General features: G+C 41.2%; 1 protein-coding gene across 1 annotated transcript in view; it reads left to right on the top strand.

Moving 5' to 3' along the window:
- Positions 1 to 19,962, top strand: part of med14 (mediator complex subunit 14) — a 78,787-nt gene that overhangs the window by 43,757 nt on the left and 15,068 nt on the right. The window contains exons 19-23 of the mRNA XM_070893434.1: positions 60 to 151; positions 371 to 523; positions 10,023 to 10,292; positions 11,773 to 11,910; positions 13,875 to 13,983. Coding sequence (XP_070749535.1) covers positions 60 to 151; positions 371 to 523; positions 10,023 to 10,292; positions 11,773 to 11,910; positions 13,875 to 13,983 — 762 coding nt within the window. The remainder of the gene's footprint in view (positions 1 to 59; positions 152 to 370; positions 524 to 10,022; positions 10,293 to 11,772; positions 11,911 to 13,874; positions 13,984 to 19,962) is intronic.

Here is a 19,962-nt window from a genome sequence, read left to right as displayed (position 1 = left end):
TTGTGAAATAACAGCAATAGTAAAATGAAAAATAATCTTCCTAACATTTCACCTTCTAGATATACCATCCCACCTTAATCATTTCTCGGAGATACGTGTCTATAATTACCGTAAACTTGTCATATGCTATGGAGCCACTAAAGGCAGCTCGGTAAGCACAGTACAGTTCATTTCATTTGTTGTCTGCTTTTGTATTAATCTTGTAAATAAGCAGCATAATGTATCTTTGCACCTTTTATAGCAACATGTAATGTGAATATATACAGTTTACACTCTATGAAACAAAATATATATATTTAAATAACAAGATGCATATATAGCATAATGGTTAATTTCTTAATTTAAAAAAAAGTTTATTTTCATATTTCAGATAACCATTCAGTGGAATCCCACTCACCAGCGATTCCACATATCATTAGGAACGGTAGGTCCAAATTCTGGCTGCAGTAACTGCCACAACATCATACTCCATCAGCTTCAAGAAATGTTCAACAAATCACCAAATGTTGTTCAGTTACTACAGGTACTTGCATAATTAAAATTTTTTAATGAAATCTTGCAAAAATATTATGCGTACGATTTTATGAAGCGAAGAATTTTATTGTAGAATATATGAAACCATATACATTCAACAATGATTATCCCAAATGGAGAGAGTTAATTAGACTACTATAGTATTGGACTGTCTTTGAGCCTTGCAAGTCCTAAAACTTTAATAATTATTGGGGTATGTTTTATGCTAAAGTTAGTGTACAGTCAGGGCACAATAGATTTGAGTTCTAAAGTAATAGCTCACAGATTTTGGTATGACTTTTCCTGAATGGTGCGTTAATAATTCTAGTGGGGAAGAGCCTGAAAATTTTCAAGGAGGCAGAGTTACTTGTCCACTTTTACATACCTCTCAGTTGCCACTTATAGACCCATTGGCAGAAACCTGAGAATAGTTTGCCTGCTTGTCCCTCTGCTGATAGAATAATGTCCAATCCAGTCGCCCTTCTTCAAGTCGTCGCCCTCCCGAGGATCGGCAAGAAATTGTAGAGTGACGTGATCGAGATCCAGGAGAGGTGCGAGTTCAGGGCCTAGAAGAAGCGAGGGCCCAGGGGCAGCATGGGCCAGCCCACACTGCGATTGTGTGTGCACTCGGTCCGTGCAGCAGAGTGGTCTCCAGTTGTCTTGGTTAATCCTTGCCACTGGAACAAGACCTACCTCTCAAGCCCGTGTGGTGGCTGGTGTGCAACGGCCACCACACATTAAAAAAATCCATGCACAGACATCTTCCACCATACAATATATAGTTCAGGACCTGGAATGTCAAGTCCTTCGTAGAAGCACCTGTGAACTCATTCCATTTTGGTGTGGAAGCAAGTCATCCTCGATATGAGGGACCGTCTAAGAGAGAGAAGAAGAGTGTGCAGCTAGAGGAAAACACATTTAAAAGAGAGAGAGAAACATTTAACATTTTTGTCCAACTTTGTAACTGTGCTGCACTTTCATCTAGAGGATTATAATTGGATTGCCAGTTTCAACTAAGTATTCCATGGACTTCCCTCCAAAGAATGACCTTTTTCAAGGTGTTCAGTCACTATCTTTAATTATGAACTCTAGTAATTTCCGACAACAGATGTTCCCTCCCATCTTTCTTAAATAGCGGAGTGACGTGTGTAATTTTCCAATCTAAAGGAATGGTTCCTGAATCGAGAGAACTCTGGAAGATTATAGTTAGGGCATCTGTAATATTCTCATCACCTTCATTTAAGCAGGTGAAAACATTGCAGATGGAAACCATTGGGTCCTTAGAATTTATCACTCTTTAGTGCTGTTATTTTCTTCATTACTGTTATTTTGGGAATGGTAGCATAGTGGTAACGTCGCTGCACTAGTAATCCAGAGGCCTGGACTAATGATCCAGAGATACAAGTTCAAATCCCACCACGGCAGCCACAGAATTTAAATGCAGTTAATTAAATAAATCTGGAATTTTAAACAAGCTAGTATCAGTAATGGTGACCATGAAACTACCGGATTGTTGTAAAAACATCAGGTTCACTAATGTCCTTTTTAGGGAAGGAAACCTGCCGACTTTACCTGGTCTGGCATATATGTGACTCCAGACCCACAGCAATATGGTTGATTCTTAACTGCCCTCTGAAATGGCCTAGCAAGTCACTCAGTTGTATACAACTGCTACGGAAAACAATAATAATAAAACTGGATGGACCACCCGGCATCGACCTTGGCATGGGCTATGGACATGAGAATGGCACACCCAGCCCAATCGACTCTGTAAAGTACTTCTCGCCAACATCTGGGGACATGCCAAAAATGGGAGAGCTGTCCCACTGAGTAGTCAAGTAACAGCCTGACATCGTCATACTCACAGAAGTATACCATCCCTGGGCTTGTCCTGTTCCTGGGGTGCGTGGGCCTCTGCTGGGCTGCACATCTAGGCGTCAGACAGGAAGTTTTCATTCCTCCGGGACCACCAGGTACTTTCGTTAAGAAAATCCCGTTGTGGGAAGCCTCCGACCACAATTTTTGGACCATTCTGTTTTGTCACCTTTTGATGTTCTTTGTATCTCTTTCAGTCGCCAGGATCTGCTATTTATTTGCATTTTTGTATGCTTTTTCTTCTCGTTTTATGTTATGCCATACCTCTTTTTTTTTCATTCATGGCTGATTTTTTTTTGGCAAGTAGAGCTCTTGACCTTTTAAGTGTTTTCAGAACTGTAGCATTTTAGATAGTTGTAACCATGGACATTCACCAAACTATGCAGTAACTTGATTTGTTTTATTTAACCAAACTTTATCTGAATCTATTTGTAAACTGTGTTTAACTAATTAGGAAATAGATTGCTTTATTTTATTTTTCTTTAAGATTTTTGTGATTCTGCAAGCATAGTCAAAATTGATTTTATGCTAGTGCTGCATTATAGGGCAATACACAAATAGCTTCCTTTGACACTATCCGCAAGACAGCTGTGTAGAGTAATTTCTGGGGTTTCACGAAGTATTACAGTACTGTCTTAAATTGAAGACTCAACCAAAAAGGACTTTGATGATGAGTTGTTCCAACTTGGCTTCCACCTCTTGTTTTCTATACCACTTTGGCATAATTCACGTGCGTGCAAATTGAACGATCAAAGGATAGTATTTACCTTCGTTTAATCTCCAAATCCACTTCCCTTTCTGCCCATTTTCCTGGTCTAGTTCACTTGGAGCTTTTCAGTTTTGAGTGTTGTGCATTCTTGTATCAATCCTCCTCCTCTGTTAAGAACATAAGAAATAGGAACAGGAGTAGGCCATACGTCCCCTTGGGCCTGTTCCGCCATTTAATACGATCATGGCTGATCCGATCATGGAATCGGGTCCACTTCCCTGCCTGCTCTCCATAACCCCTTATCCCCTTATTGTTTGAGAAACACTCTATTTCTGTTAAATTTATTCAATGTCCCAGCTTTCTGAGGCAGCGAATTCCACAGATCCACAACCCTCATAGAAACATAGAAAATAGGTGCACGAGTAGGCTATTTGGCCCTTGGAGCCTGCACCGCCATTCAATGAGTTCATGGCTGAACATGCAACTTCAGTACCCCATTCCTGCTTTCTCACCATACCCCTTAATCCCCCTAGTAGTAAGGACTACATCTAACTCCTTTTTGAATATATTTAGTGAATTGGCCTCAACAACTTCCTGTGGTAGAGAATTCCACAGGTTCACCACTCTTTGGGTGAAGAAGTTTCTCCTCATCTCGGTCCTAAATGGCTTACCCCTTATCCTTAGACTGTGACCCCTGATTCTGGACTTCCCCAACATTGGGAACATTCTTCCTGCATCTAACCTGTCTAAACCCATCAGAATTTTAAACGTTTCTATGAGATCCCCTCTCATTCTTCTGAACTCCAGTGAATACAAGCCCAGTTGATCCAGTCTTTCTTGATATGTCAGTCCCGCCATCCCGGGAATCAGACTGGTGAACCTTCGCTGCACTCCCTCAATAGCAAGAATGTTCTTCCTCAAGTTAGGAGACCAAAACTGTACACAATACTCCAGGCGTGGCCTCACCAAGGCCCTGTACAACTGTAGCAACACCTCCCTGCCCCTGTACTCAAATTCCCTCGCTATGAAAGCCAACATGCTATTTGCTTTCTTGACCGCCTGCTATACCTGCATGCCAACCTTCAATGACTGATGTACCATGACACCCAGGTCTCGTTGCACCGCCCCTTTTCCTAATCTGTCACCATTCAGATAATAGTCTGTCTCTCTGTTCCTGCCACACGAAGCTGTCGGGGTTACTGACAAGCGGTCGATCGACTATTTGAGGGCAATGTCGCTTCCAGGGCGGCGACCAGGCGGTGCCGCTCTAATTACATCATTACCGCCGTTCCCACAGAAGCGGGACGGATACCTTCTCCGCCTCAAAAAATCACGAGGGCAATATGCCGATCGTCGGAGAGTCTGCCCCGACTGGGCGGAGACTATTTCTACCCCGATACCGCCGGTAACTGCGCTTTTTTTTTAAAAAAAAAAAGGGACAATTTCAGCCCCTATGGGTTCTGTCCGACAGTTTGCTCTATAAACCTATACTACTTTGAGTTACTAGTCTGAATTATGTTGTCAGCAAGGATTCTGAACTGAACTTGAAGGGGGCATCATCCTGGAAAGAGAGTCTAGTCTGCACAACAAATGAAACACACACAGCTTGCTCCCACTTAATTTTACATATTCCAGAGGCAAAATAAAGTAGAACACCAACTGATTAAGAACGTAAGTTGGTTTCACTGGACTTGATTTCAGCTTCACGATTATATGTTTCAGAATGCTCAATCTTGCTGTATCAGTCTTGAACTATCCAAATCTTTTATTAGATTTCAGTTTCAGTTGGGATGCAATGTAGAGCGTTTCTTTTTAAAATAATGCTGCATACTTTCTCCTTCCATCACAATTTTCTTGCCAGTAACATCTTCTGTTAGTGAAGATAAGTCATTACTTCAAGCATTGGCCACTGTCCTCTGAGCTGTCACCCAACACCTATCTTGCACAGTACATTCCAAAAACCAATGCACCTGTTTCCATGCCTTCATCATGATGCAGCTCACAATGCCATATAAAAGTTAACGTGCATATGAACAGGAAAAATTCATTGTATACTGCCCCTTAAAGAGTTCGGAACCAATCTTCCCTACCCTGGTTGTATAAACTTTGTATAAACTAGTTGTATAGAAATTTCTCCTCATCTCAGTTCTAAATGGGTGGCCCCTTATTTTAAGATTATGCCCCCTAGTTCTAGTTTCCTCTATATAAAATCACCTCTCATTCTTCTGAACTCCAATGAGCAGAGGCCCAACCTGCTCAACCTTTCCTTATAAGTCAACCCCTCATCTCTGGAATCAACCTAGTGAACCTTCTCTGAACTGCCTCCAAAGCAAGTATATCCTTTCGTAAATATGGAAACCAAAACAGTATTCCAAGTGTGGCCTCACCAATACCCTGTATAATTGTCGCAAGACTTCCCTGCTTTTATACTCCATCCCCTTTGCAATAAAGGCCAAGATTCCATTGGCCTTCCTGATCACTTGCTGTACCTTTTGTGTTTCATGCACAAATACCCCCAGGTCCCGCTGTACTGCAGCACTTTGCGATCTTTCTCCATTTAAATAATAACTTTGCTCTTTGATTTTTTTCCTGCCAAAGTGACCTCACACTTTCCAACATTATACTCCATCTGCCAAATTTTTGCCCACTCACTTAGCTTGTCTATGTCCTTTTGCAGATTTTTTGTGTTCTCCTCTCATATTGCTTTTCCTCCAATCTTTGTTTCGTCAGCAAACTTGGCTACGTTACACTCAGTCCCTTCCTCCAAGTCGTTAATCTAGATTGTAAATAGTTGGGGTCCCAGCACTGATCCCTGCGGCACCCCACTGGTTACTGATTGCCAACCCGAGAATGAAGCATTTTATCCCTACTCTGATTTCTGTTCGTTAGCCAATTCTCTATCCATGCTAATATATTACCCCTAACCCTGTGAACTTTTATCTTGTGCAGTAACCTTTTATGTGGCACCTTGTCAAATGCATTCTGGAAGTCCAAAAACACCACATCCACTGGTTCCCCTTTATCCATCTGTTCGTTACAACCTCAAAGAAAACAATAGCTAGAATTCTTTCAAGTTAACATAACATAAGAACATCACATAAAAACATAACATAAGAACATAACATAAGAACAGGAGTAGGCCATCTAGCCCCTCGAGCCTGCTCCGCCATTCAATAAGATCATGGCTGATCTGGCCATGGACTCAGCTCCACTTACCCGCCCTCTCCCCGTAACCCTTAATTCCCTTATTGGTTAAAAATCTATCTATCTGTGACTTGAATACATTCAATGAGCTAGCCTCAACTGCTTCCTTGGGCAGAGAATTCCACAGATTCACAACCCTCTGGGAGAAGAAATTCCTTCTCAACTGGGTTTTAAATTGGCTCCCCCGTATTTTGAGGCTGTGCTCCCTAGTTCTAGCCTCCCCTACCAGTGGAAACAACCTCTCTCCCTCTATCTTGTCTATCCCTTTCATGATTTTAAATGTTTCTATAAGATCACCCCTCATCCTTCTGAACTCCAACGTGTAAAGACCCAGTCTACTCAATCTATCATCATAAGGTAACCCCCTCATCTCCGGAATCAGCCGAGTGAATCGTCTCAGTACCCCCTCCAAAGCCAGTATATCCTTCCTTAAGTAAGGTGACCAAAACTGCACGCAGTACTCCAGGTGCGGCCTTACCAATACCTTATACAGTTGCAGCAGGACCTCCCTGCTTTTGTACTCCATCCCTCTCGCAATGAAGGCCAACATTCCATTCGCCTTCCTGATTACCTGCTGCACCTGCAAACTAACTTTATGGGAGTCATGCACAAGGACCCCCAGGTCCCTCTGCATCTCAGCATGTTGTAATTTCTCCCCATTCAAATAATATTCCCTTTTACTGTTTTTTTTTTTTTTCCCCAAGGTGGATGACCTCACACTTTCCGACATTGTATTCCATCTGCCAAACCTTCGCCCATTCGCTTAACCTATCTAAATCTCTTTGCAGCCTCTCTGTGTCCTCTACACAACCCGCTTTCCCACTAATCTTAGTGCCATCTGCAAATTTTGTTACACTACACTCTGCCCCCTCTTCCAGGTCATCTATGTATATTGTAAACAGTTGTGGTCCCAGCACCGATCCCTGTGGCACACCACTAACCACCGATTTCCAACCCGAAAAGGACCCATTTATCCCGACTCTCTGCTTTCTGTTAGCCAGCCAATTCTCTATCCATGCTAATTCATTTCCTCTGACTCGGCGTACCTCTATCTTCTGCAGTAACCTTTTGTGTGGCACCTTATCGAATGCCTTTTGGAAATCTAAATACACCACATCCATCGGTACACCTCTATCCACCATGCTCGTTATATCCTCAAAGAATTCCAGTAAATTAGTTAAACATGATTTCCCCTTCATGAATCCATGTTGCGTCTGCTTGATTGCACTATTCCTATCCAGATGTCCCGCTATTTCTTCCTTAATGATAGTTTCAAGCATTTTCCCCACTACAGATGTTAAACTAACCGGCCTATAGTTACCTGCCTTTTGTCTGCCCCCTTTTTTAAACAGAGGCGTTACATGAGCTGCTTTCCAATCCGCTGGTACCTCCCCAGAATCCAGAGAATTTTGGTAGATTATAACGAATGCATCTGCTATAACTTCCACCATCTCTTTTAATACCCTGGGATGCATTTCATCAGGACCAGGGGACTTGTCTACCTTGAGTCCCATTAGCCTGTCCAGCACTACCCCCCTAGTGATCATGTTTGTCTCAAGGTCCTCCCTTCCCACATTCCCGTGACCAGCAATTTTTGGCCGTTTTTTGTGTCTTCCACTGTGAAGACCGAAGCAAAATAATTGTTTAAGGTCTCAGCCATTTCCACATTTCCCATTATTAAATCCCCCTTCTCATCTTCTAAGGGACCAACATTTACTTTAGTCACTCTTTTCCGTTTTATATATCTGTAAAAGCTTTTACTATCTGTTTTTATGTTTTGCGCAAGTTTACCTTCGAAATCTATCTTTCCTTTAATGCTTTTTTAGTCATTCTTTGCTGTTATTTAAAATGTTCCCAATCCTCTAGTTTCCCACTAACCTTGGCCACCTTATACGCATTGGTCTTTGATTTGATACTCTCCTTTATTTCCTTGGTTATCCACGGCTGGTTATCCCTTCTCTTACCGCCCTTCTTTTTCACTGGAATATATTTTTGTTGCGCACTATGAAAGAGCTCCTTAAAAGTCCTCCACTGTTCCTCAATTGTGCCACCGTTTAGTCTGTGTTTCCAGTCTACTTTAGCCAACTCTGCCCTCATCCCACTGCAGTCCCCTTTGTTTAAGCATATTTCTGTATAATCGTGTGCATTTTGAACACTGAGAGTATACACTGGAGACCAATATACCGTAGAAATATTTTACTTACGATAGTCCTGGAAATATCATTTTCAGATGTTAAAACAGCTGCGTTTAATATGCTCATTTCTGACACAACTTCCTCGCCCTCAATCTGGATTACAAATTCAACCATACTGTGATCACTCATTCCGAGAGGATCTTTTACTAGGAGATCGTTTATTTTTCCTGTCTCATTACACAGGACCAGATCTAAGATAGCTTGCTCCCTTGTAGGTTCTGTTGCATACTGTTCTAAGAAACAATCCCGTATGCATTCTATGAATTCCTCCTCCAGTCTACCCCGTGCGATTTGAGTTGACCAATCGATATGTAGGTTAAAATCCCCCATGACTACTGCCGTTCCTTTTTCACATGCCTCCATTATTCTCTTGATTATTGCCCGCCCCACCGTGAAGTTATTATTTGGGGGCCTATAAACTACGCCCACCAGTGACTTTTTCCCCTTACTATCTCTAATTTCCACCCACAATGATTCAACATTTTGTTCATTAGAGCCAATATCTAAGGTAAACTTCCAGAATGAGACCGTTTATACAACCAGGGTAGGGAAGATTGGTTCCGAACTCTTTAAGGGGCAGCATATAATGAATTTTTCCTGTTCATGTGCATGTTATCTTGAGCTACAGTGAGTGAGATGATGAGATGCTCTAATCTGGCTTCCAGTTCCATTATACGCCTGATGATTAATCTAATACTTGTTTTGTTTACTTGATTCCTGAAAGAATTAGGTGGTATACTTGAAGTTTGCTTTACATAATGGTTTATTTAGTCATGCATTAAAAACAAAATCATATAACAAGTAATTCAATATGGGGAAAAGGAGCCATAGAATAAACAGCACAACTTTATACTATGTTCAGTAATAATTGAACCAGAATAATCAGGTCATGATTTTGTTGAATATGTTGCAAGTTTATTTGTGGCATATACGTTCTACATCATGTGGCTACATTTTCACAACGTAACAGTTGAGGTGAAAGATTCGAGCATTATTTACAAATCTATATTTTATGTTTGTACATGTGGTAGTACAAAATGTATATAATACATTCTTCTGCCTATTTCACTCTCCTCTTCCTTTTCTGAGGTTTTAGCTTCCTGCTGGGGTATGGTACTGTCATGCCAGTTGTCTTCGAGTATCTTCCCCAAGTGGCCTTTCTTCTTTGTGTGACCCTGGACTGTAATGCTAACAGTTAATGCTGCCATGTCACAACTGAGCTCAATCCTGCCCGCACCCATTGTGTACAAGAATTTGCATGATGGCGATCAATAGTGGAAACCCTGTCTGATTATTTTTTTTCCTTCACCTTCCTTAGCTAAGATAGCTGGGCCAATTGTGGTGTCACCACCACGGGGTTCAGCTAGCTTGGCTCAGGGACCTTCCCAGTCTATACGGCTCAATGACTTGCTGAGCCATAGGTAAAATATACAATATAGGTGTGTTATGTTTGTGCATGCAAGTAAACTGTTAAAATTCTGTTTTTATTCCACATATTAAAAGCAATCTTGTATATTTTTCCATAGATATTGTATGACACACAAGCACCACTCAATGCCATTAATAAACTCCCAACAGTGCCAATGTTGGGCCTTACACATCGAACGAATACAGCCTATCAGTGTTTTTCAATACTACCCCAGTCACCCACACACATCAGACTTGCTTTCCGTAACATGTACTGCATTGACATATACTGTCGAAGCCGAGGTGTTGTGGCTATTCGTGATGGTGCTTACAGTCTTTTTGACAACAGTAAGATCGTAGAGGGATTCCATCCGGCTCCAGGCTTAAAGGTCAGTAATTGATTAGATTGTTAAATAGAACTAAATGGTAGTAATCTTTAGAATCATTTCATTGGGTTATACAATGCCTTTTTAAAATTTCCATTAATGTCATTTTGTGATGCTGTGTTCCTGTCTCTATTGTGCACAGAATTTGAGGTAGAAATTCCCAGAAATATGAATAAATGATTGGATTATTTTAATGTACACTGTAATTTATGTAAACTGATAAATCCAATATTTTTTTTGTCATAATACAGCTTTTAATGCATTCTGACTTGTTTGATTGCATCCAAGTGGTTAGCATTGGCCGATTGCAGTGCTATTGGGGCTGAAAAATATTTTATTTAAAGTGGAAAGTAATTCTAGGATAAGTGCTTTTTATCTAAAGTACCTGTCCATTGTATGCTCAAAAATAGCATACTTGGAGAAACCTTTATTGACTTTTTAATTGAGATTGGACCCAAAGGAACTACTACTGCAGAGTAATCAGCTAATAGTGATTTTCCATGATTCTGCAATTTTGGATCAACTTGGACTGCCATATCAAAGTTGTGACCCTCACTGTTTCTAATAGAGTTGCATACCTGTTCCCCATCAGTGATGTTGTAGACCAACATGGCAGGAAGAAGGCATGACCTTGAGTGCCACTCAATGAGTAATAAATGCGATGTTTGTTTGTTTGAAAAAAATCAAGTCAAACAACATTTTAATGGTATGTTTTGCAGTGTAAAATGGGAGAGTTCTTTCAAATTGAAAAACACTCTCTCCATACATACTTTCCTCATTAATCATCCAGTTACTGTGGGTGAGTGACACTAGGTAACATTATTCCTCTTGACCCTCAGTTACAGAATGGCATTGACAGAGGCCTTGAAGCAGATCTTCTTCAGGCTATCTTTGTCAGGGAGGGGTGGGATTGGAAAAGAAAAACCAGTTTCACTGACACACAAAGGTCAGTTATGATGCCACAAGCTGCTCTTATGTTGGAAAAGTTAAAGCAAGACCTTAACTTGGGGTGGAATAATGAAAATATCCTAAGGAATTCATGATAAAAATCCAATTTCTGTGTACTGCATCCAACCTTTTATAGTAAGATTATCAAATTAATTAGAATTGTTTTTATTACATGCTCTTTATGAAAAGTACACTCTTAAATTGGGGTGAAGTTGACAACAAAAATTAATTTTTGAGTTTATGGTGGGCAGGGTAGCAAGCAAAACTATTGTGCCATGTGTATGGTCTGGGAACTGTGGATATTTTATTCACCAATTTTGATGTAATCCAGACACCCATTTATTCAAAACATTTGTATCTTAAACATGGCATCAATACAATATCATGTCCGCAATGAGAGATGATAGATCACTCATGAAGTTGACTTAACTCAGTTATGACTGTGTTGCTTGTGCATTAGCTTGAAAATATGTATTAGAACTCAGTGTAATACCACGCAAAGGAATTAATTGGTTGCATTTTGATTACTTTCCAGACTTTCTTGAACATGTTTGTAGACAGCACCCAGGACGCACGTAGACGATCAGTGAATGAAGATGATAACCCACCATCTCCTATTGGTGGAGACATGATAGAATCATTAATGTCTCAGTTTCAGTCACAGCCACAACAGGTATTGGTGCCTTTTGAATCATTGAACTATTTACATGTCAGATTGTACTCATGGTTTTAAAGACCCTTTTGAAGTAGGTTTATGTGCAGGAAGTCAAAACAGACACATCTTTTACAAGAGTGTTGACCATCAGTATTGACTATATAGGTGACAAATGGCTCCAGTCAGAGCTGATATTTTAGATGTGTTTGTATTTCTTTATAATTTCGTTCTGATTTGCTTGCTATTTTATCCCCGAAGTCTCCGAGAGAGAGAGAGAGAGAGAGCTAATGGTATTCTGCAACCAACATACAAGAGATGCGAGGAATCAAGGGTACAAATTCATATCCTACTGCTCCAATGGACTCATCTGAAAAATTAGTTTCAAAATTGAATTACCATTTCCACTGCCCCTATAAACCTTCATGTATTTTTCATGGCCAAGGAACAAGAACAGTTCCATAAGCAAATTGGTGACCAGCTTTATTGCTTCAGGTGGCATCAATACAATATCATGTCAGCAGTAAGAGTTGATAAATCACTTAAAGTTGATATAACTCAAGTCATTTTTTTTGCTTATGTATTAGCTTAAAGCTATTTATTGTAACTCAAGTTTTGCTTAGTTTCCAGGCTTTCATGTGATATAGGAATGAGGGTGGCTTGGGATAATGCCCGTCGCATGGGTTCAATACTGACCCAGAGATCATGAACTCATATTGACATCTACTATCTACCTCTCAATATTCTTCCCTCTCTTGGAGCTACTGAATTTTCCTGGAACACAGGTTCACAGATTCTAGCAGTCCTTTTGTACCTGGCCTGAGTGACTGGTTGGCAATCAAGAATGGGTAGCCTAACTGATTTTTACTTTCTCTCCCCCTCCCTGGCCTAATAGTGCAGCTAATTGTAGTACCAAAATTGCTTTCCCACAGTGATAAACTATCCAAGTACAAACCAGGAATTCAACCTGAGATCTTCTAGTCTCAGTGCTGCATCAGATATGTCCTTGGGGAAAAATGTGTCATCTATTTAAGATTTTTCCAAGTTCAGCATGGGGAGGTTACCTACACCCAGGATTCCCCCGGTGCTGCTCTTGAGATAGGCACTTGGAGATGTGTTGGAATCTTTTAAAGGCTTCTGGATAGAGTTGTTGAAGGCAAGTCACACTTGAAGGTAAACCAAGTGTCCGCTTGACCCAATGTTCTTGCCTCTGAATCAAAATGTTGTAGGTTCACGCCCCACTTTGGAACTTGAGCGTAATCTTGGCTGACACTTCAGTGCATTACTGAGCGAGTGCTGCATTGTTGGAAGTCTTGTCTTTTAGATAAGCTATTAAACTGAGGCCCCGTCTGCCTATTCAGGTGGATGTAAAAGATTCCACGGCACTATTCAAAAAAAGAACAGTTCTTCCAGTGTCCCGGTAAGCATATTTATCTCAACCACTAAAACAGATTACCTGGTCATTTCTCTCATTTTCTGCGTGCAAATTGACTGCTCCCATTTGCCGACAGAACAACATTGACTACACTTCAAAAATAATTCCTTTACTGTGAAGTGCTTTCAGATGTTCTGAGCATGTGGAAGGCGCAATGCAAATACTTTCTTTCATTCGCACGTGAGCATGAGAAAACCAAGTAGATGTACTAAAGGAGATCCCCTTATCTACTTCCTGATAATGCCATCAGTTTGTTTCTGGACCAATCACAAGTGGGCTTTAAAAGTGTTGAAACTTTCATCGCAATATTTGGAAGAGGATGGGGAAGGAAAGGTATTCCTTGATTGACCTTATCAAAGCACATGCTCTTAAGTTGTTTACCGTTATTGTTCAACGCATCAGCTACAGCTAAGAGTGCTGTTAGGCAGTCAGTACTGCAGAGAAAACATAATGTATGAAGTTCATGTGGGTTTGAAGTTGTTTTTATCTTGGTCAGAAATGATAATTTCCTATTTATTCTTGAAACCATATGCAACTCTGTTTCTCTCAGCCTTTTGCCAAATCTGGTGCAACAGTAACGTACCCGCTGACATCACCTCCTACATCCTACCACAATACAGTGACCCCATCGCCACAAATGATGCCTACGCAATCACCTGGTAAGTGATGAGTATTTTTATAAATGTTTTAATCCTAAAAACCAATGAATACAGTGTACTTAAACTGTGAAACATTTAGTTTTGTACCAACTTGAGTCACCACCTTCGGGAGAGCTGGGGCAAAAAATTTAATGCCCTTGATTTTGTGGTCAGTGGCGAACAAACGACACTCACCATGCATTAAGCTTACAGCTGCCCACAAACTTTTCATGGGCTTTTTAGCGGCATCTTATGATCATCGGCAGTCTGATACAGTGTGGCATCCTCTACTGGGGATCTGAGACGAGTGTGAACAGGGCAGGCGTCAGATTGAAGAATCCTTGCTGAGGCACTCGGAGCCTAAACTAGGAAGTGTAAGTTAGAATATTTAATTCAGTACCAAATCATATATAGAAAACAAAATAAGGAGAGGGAAGGAATAATGGGATTAAGAGAGAAAGAAAATCTCCAATAATCATTAAAATCTGAAGGAATGAGACTCCACGCTTGTAAAAGTAAATTTTCAGTGTCAAAGAGGTTGTTTGGTGGCAATTAAGACTCATCACGGTGTCAAAAATTCATTTGCACTTGAATGGACAAGCCCTAACCTTTTCAGACATATCTAGTGGGTAGGTACAGCAACTTTATGCTCTTCATGTGTTTTAATGTTGAGTCTCTCAGCAAGATACTGTTGCAATGAAATTTGTGGAGGAGCAGGGCAAACGGACAGCTACTTCCTGATTTCCGCATATAACTGCTCATGTGCGGATGCGGGAATTTGCTGTCCTATTTAAATGGTGACTGCTGATAGCCTCACCGTTAATCCTACCGCAAAATCCAGGCCAATAATTATAGATCTAGCACTTTTTTGGAAAAATTATAGCTTCTTAGTGTTGGCGTGTCTCAGTGAAAAGCTAGTGTGTCGAAATTGGAAAGTTGTTTCAAGCCCCAATCTAGGACTTGACACACAGTCTAGATTGACATTTTAATGTAGCACTTAGGGTGCTGCATTGTCAGAAAAGCTGTTCTTTTGCATGAGATACCGAACTGAAGTCTCATCTGCCTGTCCAGGTGGATATTAAAGATTCCATTGCACTATTTTTGACCGTCATTTATCTCCCAGCCAACAACGGCAAAAATAAATGAACTAGTCATTCAGCGATTGCTCTTTTATGGGACCTATTTATCTCAAAAATGGCTAATGCGTGTGGCTACGTAGCAATAATGACTACACCAAATAATTAATTGTAAAAACACTTTGGGAAATCTCAAGAGACGTGTTTCCCTAGGTAAGTTCGTCCATCCTCGTACACCAGGCATATCCAAAGCTCTAAAAGATCACTGTGCACAGAGAAACATTATGCCAGCTGATCTTCGTCTGCAATTTCATGTGTATTTGGGTGGTTTACAACTTGTAATTTTGTGGAGATGAACAACAATAATAACTTGCATGCATATCGTACCTTTAACATAGGAAAGTGTCTCAATGTAATCGGACAAAAATTGCTGCCCAGCCAGTGAAGGAGATTTTAGGAAGGGCAACTAAAAGCGAGGTCGATACATTGGTTTTTAAGAAGGGTCTTGAAATAGAGGGAGGTAACGAGGTTTGAAGAGGGAATTCCAGGGCACAGGGTTTAGCTGAAGACATGGCTGCCAATGATGAGGCGTAGGGAGAAAGGATGCAAGAAATCAATCTGAAAACTCGAGTGCTCCTGGGGGTTGGATGGTGAGGGATTGTAAAGCTGGGGGAAGTTACAGAGCTAGGGAGGGGCAAGACCATGGGGTGCTTTAAACATGAGAATTTTAAGCTGGAGACATTGGGTGATTGGAAGCCAATGTAGGTCAAGGGTGACTGGTGAGCTGGACTAGATGTGGCATAGCATATGGGCAGCAGCGGTTTGATGAGCTGAAGTCTATGGAGGGTTAGGAGAGCATTGGGAAGGAAAGGACATACATTTACATAGCGCCTTTCACAAGCTCAAGATGGTTTAAAGTGCTTCACAGCTAATGAAGTACTTTTGAAGTGTAGTCACTGTTGTAATGTAGGGAAATGCAGCAGCTAATTGCACACAGATGATTTGTTTTTAGTGATGAGGGATAAATTTTGGCCAGGACATCTCTTCCTCAAATAGTTCCATAGTCCAATCTGACAGTGACAATGGCATGGATGAGGATATCAGCAGCATATAAACTGAGTAAGGGGTGGAGGTGGGCAGTGTTAGAGGTGAAAGTAGGTGCTCTGTGATGGAAAGTATATGGGTTTGGAAACTCGGCTTGGGGTCAAATAGGATGCCACAGTTGCAAACATTCTGGTTCAACCTGTGACATGACAGGGAAAGGCTATGGAGTTGGAGTTGGTGGTGAAGGTATGGAGCTGGCAGGGGCCCGAAGACTATGGGTTCGATATTTCTGACAAGATTGCAGTTCATCCAGGACTGGATATCTGATAAAACCAATCTAACAACATAGCTACAGTGGAGGTTGAGAGAGGTGCTGGAGAGCGAGCTGGGTGTCATTGGCGTACATGTAAAAGCTAACCACATTTTTGGAATGTTGCCAAGAGGTGGCACGAAGGTGAGACAGCCAAGAATAGATCTTTGGAGTACTGCAGAAGTAATGATGCAGGGGCTGGAAGAGAAGCCATTGCTGGAGATGCTCTGGCTACATATGGATTTTGTAAGAGTAGATCCAAGCAAAGGCAGACCCATGAGTTGGACAGTGGAGGAGAAGCATTGGAGGAGGATGGTTTGAGCAACTGTGTCAAAGTATTTTGAAAGTATCACATGCAATACAGTATTATGAAAAGAAAGATGCATTTATGTAGCACCTTTTTCCCTTAGCAAGTCTCTCAAACATAGAAACACAGAAAATAGGTGCAGGAGTAGGCCATTCAGCCCTTTGAGCCTGCACCACCATTCAATATGATCATAGCTGATCATGCAACTTCAGTACCCCATTCCTGTTTTCTCTCCATATCCATTGATCCCTTTAGCTGTAAGGGCCACATCTAGCTCCCTTTTGAATATATTTAACGAACTGGCCTCGACAACTTTCTGTGGTAGAGAATTCCACAGGTTCACAATTCTGAGTGAAGACATTTCTCCTCATCTTGGTCCTAAATGGCTTACCCCTTATCCTTAGATTGTGGCCCCGGTTCTGGACTTCCCCAACATTGGGAACATTCTTCCTGCATTTAACCTGTCCAATCTCGTCAGAATTTTATATGTTTCTATGAGATCCCTTCTCATTCTTCTAAATTCCAGTGAATATAACCCTAGTCAATCCAGTCTTTCTTCATATGTCAGTCCTGCCATCCCGGGAATCAGTCTGGTGAACCTTCGCTGCACTCCCTCAATAGCAAGAATGTCCTTCCTCAGATTAGGAGACCAAAACTGTATGCAATATTCAAGATGTGGCCTCACCAAGGCCCTGTACAACTGCAGTAAGACCTCCCTGCTCCTATACTCAAATCCTCAAGCTTTGAAGGCCAACATGCCATTTGCCTTCTTCACCGCCTGCTGTACCTGCATGCCAACTTTCAATGACTGATGTACCATGACACCCAGGTCTCGTTGCACCTCCCCTTTTCCTAATCTGGCACCAATCAGATAATATTCTGCCTTCCTGTTTTTGCCACCAAAGTGGATAACCTCACATTTATCTACATTATACTGCATCTGCCATTCATTTGCCCACTCACCTAACCTGTCCAAGTCACCCTTCAGCCTCTTAGCATCCTCCTCACAGCTCACACTGCCACCCAGCTTAATGTCATCTTGGAGATATCACACTCAATTCCTTCGTCCAAATCATTGATGTATATTGTAAATAGCTGGGGTCCCAGCACTGAACCTTGCGGTATCCCACTAGTCACTGCCTGCCATTCTGAAAAGGACCCGCTTATTCCTACTCTTTGCTTCTTGTCTGTCAACCAGTTCTCTATCCACGTCAATACATTACCCCCAATACCATATGCTTTAATTTTGCACACTAATCTCTTGTGTGGGACCTTGTCAAAAGCCTTTTGAAAGTACAAATACACCACATCCACTTGTTCTCCCTTGTCAACTCTACTCGTTACATCCTCAAAAAATTCTAGATTTGTCAAGCATGATTTCCCTTTCATAAATCCATGCTGACTTGGACTGATCCTGACACTGCTTTCCAAATGCGCTGCTATTACATCTTTAATAATTGATTCCAACATTTTCCCCACTACCGATGTCAGGCTAACCAGTCTACAAATCCCTGTTTTCTCTCTCCCTCCTTTTTAAAAAAAAAAAAGTGGTGTTACATTAGCTACCCTCCAGTCCATAGGAACTGATCCAGAGTCTATAGAACGTTATAAAATGACCACCAATGCATCCACTATTTCTCGGGCCACTTCCTTAAGTACTCTGGGATGCAGACTATCAGGCCGTGGGGATTTATCTTCCTTAGTGAAGACAGAACCAAAGTATTTGTTCAATTGGTCTGCCATTTCCTTGTTCCCCATTATAAATTCACCTGATTTCTGACTGCAAGGGACCTACATTTGTCTTCATTAATCTTTTTCTCTTCACATATCTATATAAGCTTTTGCAGTCACTTTTTATTTTCCCTGCAAGTTTCCTCTCGTACTCTATTTTCCCCGTTCTAATTAAACTCTTTGTCGTCCTCCTATTGAATTCTAAATTTCTCATCTCAGAACTCTTCCCATATATTAAATTACTTTGAATTGGAGTGATTGTTTTAACACCTCTGTCAACCTGGCATTATTGTGACTACATATGAATGTATGATCAAATATATTCCACCTTTTGTTGAATTCTCTACTCATTTCTAATTTTAGTAAAGGGTTAATACAAAATTTATTCCACTCAGTTTAATAAATTGCAAGAATAAGTCTATTTCAAATTTCCAAGTTGAGTATTCAGTTATAATTTTCATGTGGAGTTATTTTATATACTTGTATTATAAGTGCATTTTGAGTTGGTCTTTGATTCGTGCAAGTGAATTGGCTCCCAGCAAAACTGAGTGGTTGCCACCTTGTAATTCCCATGAGTAAACAATGTTTCATAAGAGAAGACTGTGTTTCAGCACTCAACTTTACAGTCTTTTTAAAAAGAAATACATCTAAAATATGAATGCTAATTACATAAAATGACATGGAATTTACAGCACAGAAACAGGCCATTCGACCCAACTGGACTGTACTGGCATTTATGTTCTGCAAGAGCCTCTTTCCATCCTACTTCATCTAATCCTACCTTCATGTACATATCTAACTTTCACTGTCAGCTGTGGCTCAATGGGTAGCACACTCTCCTCTGAGTCAGAAGGTTGTGGTTTCAAGTCCTGCTCCAGGGACTTGAGCACAAAAATCTAGGCTGACACTCCAGTGCAGTGCTGAGGGTGTGCTGCACTGTCAGAGGTGCCATCTTTTGGATGAGACATTAAACCGAGGCACGTCTGCACACTCAAGTGAACGTAAAAGATCCTATGGCAGTACTTTGAAGAAGAGTAGGAGAGCTATCCCCGGTGTTCTGGCCAATATTTATCCCTCAATCAACATAACAAAAAATGATCTGGTCATTATCACATTGCTGTTTGTGGGAGCTTGCTGTGTGCAAATTGGCTGCTGCATTTCCCACGTTACAACAGTTTTTTTTTCTTTTAATCTCTCTCTCTCTCTCTCTCTCTCTCTCTCTCTCTCTCTCTCTCTCTCTCTTCCCCCTCCCCCTCCCGCAATGTCTGCACTAAGTTAGGGAGGTGGTGGGAGCCACTCTCGCATTCCAGGCTAGATACAAAAAAAAATCAACCAGACCTCCTGCTCCTGATCACCTGCTGACTCTGCAGCAAAGTGTGTATGTCTGGATGTCAAATGAAGGCAGTCAGCATTGACCATGATATTGACTCTCTGGGCTCACACAAGAAGAACGCATCTCTTGTGCAGGGTACTAGACAATGCCTGGCACCCAAGGGGTCCGAGCCCAGCCTGAGTCAGCACCTTCATGAAAG

This window comes from Pristiophorus japonicus, chromosome 11, assembly GCF_044704955.1.
Source record: "Pristiophorus japonicus isolate sPriJap1 chromosome 11, sPriJap1.hap1, whole genome shotgun sequence".
In the NCBI taxonomy this organism is placed as follows: domain Eukaryota; kingdom Metazoa; phylum Chordata; class Chondrichthyes; family Pristiophoridae; genus Pristiophorus; species Pristiophorus japonicus.
This window is presented reverse-complemented; position numbering and strand designations above follow the sequence as displayed.